This window comes from Priapulus caudatus, unplaced genomic scaffold (genome assembly GCF_000485595.1).
Source record: "Priapulus caudatus unplaced genomic scaffold, Priapulus_caudatus-5.0.1 Scaffold88, whole genome shotgun sequence".
NCBI lineage: Eukaryota > Metazoa > Priapulida > Priapulimorpha > Priapulimorphida > Priapulidae > Priapulus > Priapulus caudatus.
This window is the reverse complement of record NW_014577149.1, coordinates 41,502-48,647: the sequence shown is the minus strand read 5'-3', so window position 1 is coordinate 48,647 and position 7,146 is coordinate 41,502. Positions and strand designations below refer to the sequence as shown.

The following is a 7,146-nucleotide window of genomic DNA, read 5'->3' as shown; positions in this document are numbered from 1 at the left end:
CTCCTCCTCGTCGTACGTCGTTCGTGTCGTGTACGTACGTATACGTAACCGTTACCGTTACCGTTACGTCGTGTGTGTGTGTGTGTGTGTGTGTGTGTGTGTGTGTGTGTGTGTGTGTGTGTGTGTGTGTGTGTGTGTGTGTGTGTATGTGTGTGTGTGTGCATGTGTGTGTGTGTGTGTGTGTGTGTGTGTGTGTGTTCGTGCGTGCGTGCGTGCGTGCGTGCATGCGTGCGTACGTGCGTGTATGTAAGTGTAATTAAAAATTATCTGACACTAGTGAGAACATAGATGAAAGTGAAGTAGATATGGTGATTTATTTTAATATCTAAATATATTATATATTACATTATGTTATCATTACGATTATTGTTGTTGTTGTTTTTGTTGTTTTTGTTGTTGTTGTTGTTGTTGTTGTTGTTGTTGTTGTTGTTGTTGTTGTTGTTTTTGTTGTTTTTGTTGTTGTTGTTGTTGTTGTTGTTGTTGTATGACGAAGGAGCATATCTAAAACTTCGCATGTAACATTTAAAAGAAACCGCGTTTTTAGTACTTTACCTATTCATCCATGTTTTACGTAGAGGAAATTCACGATTCAACATACTTGGATTTGTTTTCAGGCGCTCACGGAGTTGGCAGACGGCACATCAAGAACACGCTGATAGCTAGCCACTCCGACAAATACGCATATCCAGTTCCTCGTAAGTATCGTACGCGCGCAGCCAGCAGTAGCAGCCGATGGAACTATACGTTATACAATCAACTCTCTTCCCAGCGAACTCACGCGGATCGATGGCTTTCCGGACGAATATATCGATAATGCATTGAGCGATTTCTCTCTTCCTCTATGTGTATGTAGACACAACGCGTGAGCCGAGGAAGGGGGAGGTCAATGGCAAGCACTATCACTTCGTCTCGTACCAGCAGATGATCAACGATATTACCGCAAATGAGGTAATTAGACGGGCAATCTTCTAAAATGACCGTGTCCATTAGCGGTCTTTTCGATATTGACATGCATTTACGATGTTCGCGGAGAAGAGGAGAAGAACGAAGAATAATGAAAAATCGCGGGCGGTCGATGTTAGAATAAAACGGGCTCGAGCATGAACTGCAATCGAAAAATTTAAGAAGAGCATGAAAAAATGACAATGAGAATGAGAGAGAGTATACGACTGCACGTGCGACCTTCAGTAAACTGTAAGTACTTGGAATACCTATAGTCGCGGTAACAACGATGTATATTAATTACAATGTCTTTTTTATCATTATACATTATGTCCTGCGTTTCAGTACTTAGAGTACGGTGCTCACGAAGAGGCGATGTACGGAATAAAGCTTGACACCATTCGCCGAATTCACATGGACGGAAAGATAGCGATCCTAGATGTGGAGCCTCAGGTGATCGCACTATACGTGACAACCTGCATAATAAATCATTGACGCCGGCGCTTTTAATAAATATATGGGTTGCCTGAGAACAGATGACGTCTCATGCACGTGTTCGCGTTAATTATATATATTTATATATATGTATATATATATGCGTACACGGTGAATGGAGATTGCAGGGTTATTTATAGAGTGACATAGCGGCGGTGTTACGCGCTGTAACCTGGCCGTTTTCGCTCCCGCAGGCTTTGAAGATGCTGAGAACGGCGGAGTTCTCACCCTACGTCGTGTTCATCGGGGCGCCAGAGCTATCGCCGCCGGCCAGTGTAAGTCATGCAGCCTCCATGCAGCGGCCTCCGTTCTTCTTCAGCCGCCAGCAGCTGTTGATGCAGCAATGCCGCGCAAACGCGAAGTCATAAATGTGCAAATAGCCGACAGTGAAATGTTAAATAGATGCCGTTCTGCCGTGGAGGGTATGGGCGTAGTGCAGAGTACAGATGCCAGCCAACTCGTCTGAATCCATTCACTCGTTCACTGTAGCACAGTTCATCTTCATAACGCTAACTAGCTGAAGATCAACGTGCGCCCATACAGAGGCAACAGTAGTCTCAGGTGATTAATTAATCATTAACGCAATCGACACATGTTAATTATATTGCTATCGATTAATAAGGCAGGCAGTGGTGCGGTTGTTGTCATGGCGCATGCATGAGTGCGTGTTTACGCTAAACGGGCGTCTTCGCATTTTCTCTTCGGTGCGCCCTGCAGGAGGACCGGAGTCTGCAACTTCTGGTTCAAGAATCGGAGATGCTAAACCAGACCTATCGGCACTACTTCGACCTGACGATCGTCAACAACGACATGGAGGACACGCTGAAGAGTCTCGCCAGCTGTCTCGTGGAGATCAACGCTTCGCCGCAGTGGGTGCCCGTCACGTGGATTTACTGAGACGCGATCGCGTACAGTGTCATGTACTCGGTGCTCTCGCTGAAATACCCGTACAAAATTTCGCGCCATTTCGGGTATTTCGAATCGCGCCCGCGCGCGCGGCCGCACTCTCATCGCGGCCTTTGGCGGGAGAGTTCGACAGTGAATAGACACTCCTACAGCCGTGAACGCAAGCGAGCGAGCGCGTGCGTCCTGTGCGGGACGATGCGTTAGAGAGAACGGAGGAGTCGTAGCCGCGGTTGGCGCCGAAAACGCGTCTGCCTTGTTTACTTATACTTGTCATTCGCGGTGTGAGCGGGGCGAGAGGCGGTTCGTTATTAGAGGTTATGCGAGGCGTGGTGCGCAGCGCCTTGACGGGCATCACGCATGCGCGCTGCGACCACGATCTTACTGGTTCGATTACGTGCGCTCTAGATTTTGAGCAGCCGGCTGTTTGGGGTGGTAGGATATGTTTACTAGGCACTTCTAATTTTAACATATATTTTAAATTCAATTAGGGTTAGAGTTAGGGTTAGGGTTATGGTTAGGGTTAGGGTTAGGGCACTTTTTAGGGTTTTTGCATCATTCTTTAATATATCGTAAAATATATGTTAAAATTAGAAGTGCCTAGTAAACATATCCTACCACCCCAAACAGCCGGCTGCAGATTTTGAGCACGTCTACCGCTGCGCCATCTATCGGGACTGACTCTACTGATGTTTAGCGTGGCCGCTGTAGATAATGGCAGCTTCGTCATCTCTACCCGATCTCAGTCTACCTCCACGCATACGATTTCACCTTGTAATAGCATCGCTAGAGTAGACATTTTGCCACGAATGACTTATCGTGTTTCTACGTGTAATTTAAGGAAGATTTTTTTGTAATGTATAAAGAATACGAATAAACATTATGTCCACACGTATTCTGCGTTTGTATTTTTGGTGTGATATTCTGTCTGAAAGGAGCCAGTGCGTAGAATGAGATAGTGAAAGAGTTAGGACTGAGAGCAAGCGGCAGAGTGTGCGTGGGTGCGTGCACGCGTGCGGGCGCGCTGTGCGTCTTCACATGCGTGCGTACGTGCTTGCGTGCATGCGAGTGTATGTGTATGTACTCTTGAGTGTGCGTGCGCGCTTGTCTGCATTATCGTGCGTTTGTGTAGTTGGCATTATTTGAGAGTGTGTATGGCGTAAACCATAAGTGTGGCTCACACATCTCCCCCTTACTGCTGCCACGTTATAATTATGGAAAGCAGACAAATGATAGAAAATATTTTTCCACACATAACGTCAGATTCCCCACGTAGCTAACTGACTCATCTATCTAACGATCGAGCTGTAACAGATATATCCTGCAGCGCCATCTATCAGGAAAAATAATTTATAGGCATGTGTGTGTGTGTGACATGTGTGTGTGTGTGTGTGTGTGTGTGTGTGTGTGTGTGTGTGTGTGTGTGTGTTCACGCACGCACGAACGCACGCACAGTCGTGTCGGTGAGCATTTCAAACTCGCACGCGATACTTTCAACCAATTCCCATGCGTGGTACATCCGAACATCCTACCAACACTAAGAACATGCACCCGACCCGACGAATAGCTAGGGCTCCTTCTACAGTGGCTAAAAATATCCGCCCGGAAACGTGATCCGCGGACGCAAGCGATAACTGTTAGAGCCCAACCGCCACGGCTCACTCTCCGTCTGTGAAGGGACCCGTTGCACATCTCTTCCCTGTCTCGGAGCCTTTGTCTATCTCCTCCTCGCCGCAGTGGTCGAAGCGACTTCTTGTTATACGAACCGCTTGTTCAGTAACTACTAGCTACCTGCACATTATCCAGAATGGTAAGTGTGTGGGTGGGGGGAGTGTGTGTGTGTGTGTGTGTGTGTGTGTGTGTGTGTGTGTGTGTGTGTGTGTGTGTGTGTGTGTGTGTGTGTGTGTGTGATTGTGGGATAATAAAAAGGAAGGCAGCGCATTTTCAAAATAATACAAATTCTTGCTCTTCGGTTCGAAACGTAATGCGAACCATTCCATGAAATGCCAATTCCTGCGATGTAGACCTATCCATAGCTACTATAGATATTTCTGTTGACCGCATCCGTTACGAATGAGTATAACGCATTTGCGCTGAATTGCTTAAAACTTTTCGCTTTTTGCTTATTGCAGAACAAATAACGACGGGAAATTAGTTTATTGTATCATAATAAGTTACACGCCTCGAGTTTCTTTTCATTCAATTAACCGATTTTAGCTGCACTTTATAAATAGATGTCTCGTTGGAATCGCCTGGTTTTTCGATATGAACAATTATAAGGGGAACTGATGCATGAATTCTTGTAGCATGTATCGGTCTCGATCCTTCGTCGCGTAGTAACCAATGCAGACAGCAATAACAAACGCCGGCGCCAGCAGCATGAGCATAGTGGTCGTGAATCTTAAATGTCTCCTGGCACTTTCGTTAACTCTTCCCATTGAGGACACCTAAAATGCAACGATCATATATGTTCGCCACGAATCTTATGGTCACTAATAATGAGTTTGATGCGACTATATATGACTACCTCTATTGGCAAAGACATATCAATCAAGAACAAACTGTCAGCCCATGCAGAATCAAATTGCAAGATAATAAAATCAATAAAAAAAACTATAAACAAGAGAACACGATTCAAAATTAAAGTTATAAAAAATTACTGATTTAATTCTTTCTTGGAAATCTAGTGAATTATCATTGCATTTTAACAGTCGCGGGCCTGGCCGGAATCTTTGAATGCCGAAGGTCGAAAGTCAGTGAGATATCGCGAAAACGTTTGTTTGCTGCCCACCTGTTTTTTTAGTGCCGCCACTTGGTCTTCTTCGCGTGGCGCGCCCTGCGATTCACTCGCTGGCTTCATAGAGCAGCTGAGGCGGTGTTCGACGATGTTAGATGGCGCCACATTTCTCCACTTGTCCGCCAGGTCGCTCGGTCGTGAAACGCTCTCGTCGACGTTGAGGGAAAGCACGAGGAACTTATCCCGCTTTGTGATCGAGTCGCCTGGTTGCAAGCACACGCTGACGTTCATGCTGTCGCCGGGACGTATACGGCCAAAGTTTGGATGCACGCGATACTTTTCCCGTGAAGTCGTCTTGACCTAAACGAATAACAGGCGGAGAATTAACATTCGCCCAATTATTATCTTTAGTTAATATGCCCGAAATAATTTTACGCGCATACTGGTATTAACTTACGCGAGGTGTTCCACTGTTTTTTTCAATTGAAAGTTACGAAGAGAGCATGAAGTTTCTTTTATCGTCGGAAAAAAACACAGGTCGTCTCATGGAATACAGAAGAATGCTTTTTTTAGTAGTATACAGTTTTATTGCAGTTTTCTATACAATCTAACCTTAAATGCCACAAACTCGTCTGACGTGTTTTGCAGGTGAATGGTCGCCTGTGGAAGCGCGGAGCAGGATGAGGTAAACTGCAACTCTCCGCCCGGAGTTATAGTCAACAGTCGACCACAAGCCGAGCTGGTCTTCTCTAATCTTCTAACCACGATTCCAACTGCGTCGCCCGTCTCCTTCGCGTCAGCTCTGACCGGAGACCGGTCCAGTTTCCTTACTGCCGTTTCGATTGCCGGTCCTACCGCAATATCGGACATATCCCTCGAGCGCATTGGTCTCCTGGAAACGACTGCAGGACGTGCGTTTTGATATTTCCTCTCCGCTGGGAATCTTTTAAACAATTGTGGTCGCCATGACAACGCTCGCGCAACTCGGTCTGTTGACGCTGCCTGTTGTTGCAGGTCATCTAATTGTCGTTACGTGACGTCATACGATTTTACTGTTGTTTTTTCTGTGTTATCTGAGTGTGTGCTTGATTAATTTTACGAATTTAATTTCTTGCACCTTTCCTTGTTTGTAAAGGTAAAATGATGTCTGATCCACTGATAAGATATGATAAGAGAGTTTATTTTATCACTTTCAATATCAGCAGATACAAGGATTTTTTAACAAAATATAAATAACGTGCAGTAAAGAGATGGCGAAAATACCATACGGTCATCTAGTCAGCCAACCCTTAGAGAAATTAATTAAGTATAAAGGCATCTGTCATAAAAACAAAATGTATGATGATAAATATTTGAACAAAATGTTTGTATGATAACAATAAAACAAAAACAAAATTGAACATAATTAGAAATAGAACAAGCAGCAGACATGAAGTTATGTACAAAATATGTTGGACACATATAAATAAAATATATGTAGTAATCAGTACAGTACAGTAATCGAATATTTACATGCTAATAAAGAATAACAATAAGCGGCATATATTACAATTTATGTCAATGTCGTGATTAAATGTATGAAAAACTAATCAAAATAAATAACAAAACAAACAAAACGGTTTTTCAAACTGAACATACATAGGTGAGAAAAGAAATATAGCATATAAAGAAATATACTTATCAAGAATATGTATAAAGCAGTCACATAAGATAGGAAAATAATGAATTGTAAGCATATATAACACCTTTAGATACGTTAGATTTGACAATTAATAATTACATGCAAGAGTAATCAGTATCAGAGTATAGTAAGCAGTATGTACAGTAATCGAATATTTACATGGTAATCAAGAATAACTTAAATGGCCTATATTACAATTCATGTCAATGATTGAATGTATAAAAAAAACAATCAAACTAAAGAACAAAACAACACATACAAGCAAAATATCTAGAATAAACAACAGGAGAATCAAAATTGACTAAGTGTAGTTGGTCATGAAGGAGTAGTTGGTCATGATGTTGGTCATGAAAGTTCATAGCTGAACTTTTTAATGGTACGTAATTGA

At 43.4% G+C, this 7,146-nt stretch overlaps 2 protein-coding genes across 2 annotated transcripts in view; one reads left to right on the top strand and one right to left on the bottom strand.

Moving 5' to 3' along the window:
* LOC106804795 (peripheral plasma membrane protein CASK-like) overlaps positions 1-2,842 on the top strand; it is a 6,426-nt gene extending 3,584 nt beyond the window's left edge. Inside the window, exons 7-11 of the mRNA XM_014806142.1 lie at positions 576-695; positions 854-948; positions 1,288-1,395; positions 1,632-1,712; positions 2,155-2,842. Coding sequence (XP_014661628.1) covers positions 576-695; positions 854-948; positions 1,288-1,395; positions 1,632-1,712; positions 2,155-2,334 — 584 coding nt within the window. The 3' untranslated portion in view covers positions 2,335-2,842. The remainder of the gene's footprint in view (positions 1-575; positions 696-853; positions 949-1,287; positions 1,396-1,631; positions 1,713-2,154) is intronic.
* A 1,771-nt stretch (positions 2,843-4,613) lies between these two features.
* Positions 4,614-5,947, bottom strand: LOC106804794 (motile sperm domain-containing protein 2-like). Its single transcript, XM_014806141.1, has 3 exons — positions 5,690-5,947; positions 5,132-5,437; positions 4,614-4,787 (listed from the first exon to the last, which is right to left on the bottom strand). The coding sequence occupies exons 1-3, from the start codon at positions 5,945-5,947 to the stop codon at positions 4,614-4,616; spliced, it is 738 nt and encodes a 245-aa protein (XP_014661627.1).
* Between the last annotated feature and the right edge of the window lie 1,199 nt (positions 5,948-7,146).

Coding starts and splice junctions, on each gene's coding strand:
- LOC106804794 (XM_014806141.1), bottom strand. CDS start 5,947: ATGTCCGATATTGCGGTAGGACCGGCAATCGAAACGGCAGTAAGGAAA. Junction 5,438..5,689: donor ACGAGTTTGTGGCATTTAAG/GTTAGATTGTAT, acceptor TTATTCGTTTAG/GTCAAGACGACTTCACGGGA. Junction 4,788..5,131: donor TGGCGGCACTAAAAAAACAG/GTGGGCAGCAAA, acceptor GTTGCATTTTAG/GTGTCCTCAATGGGAAGAGT.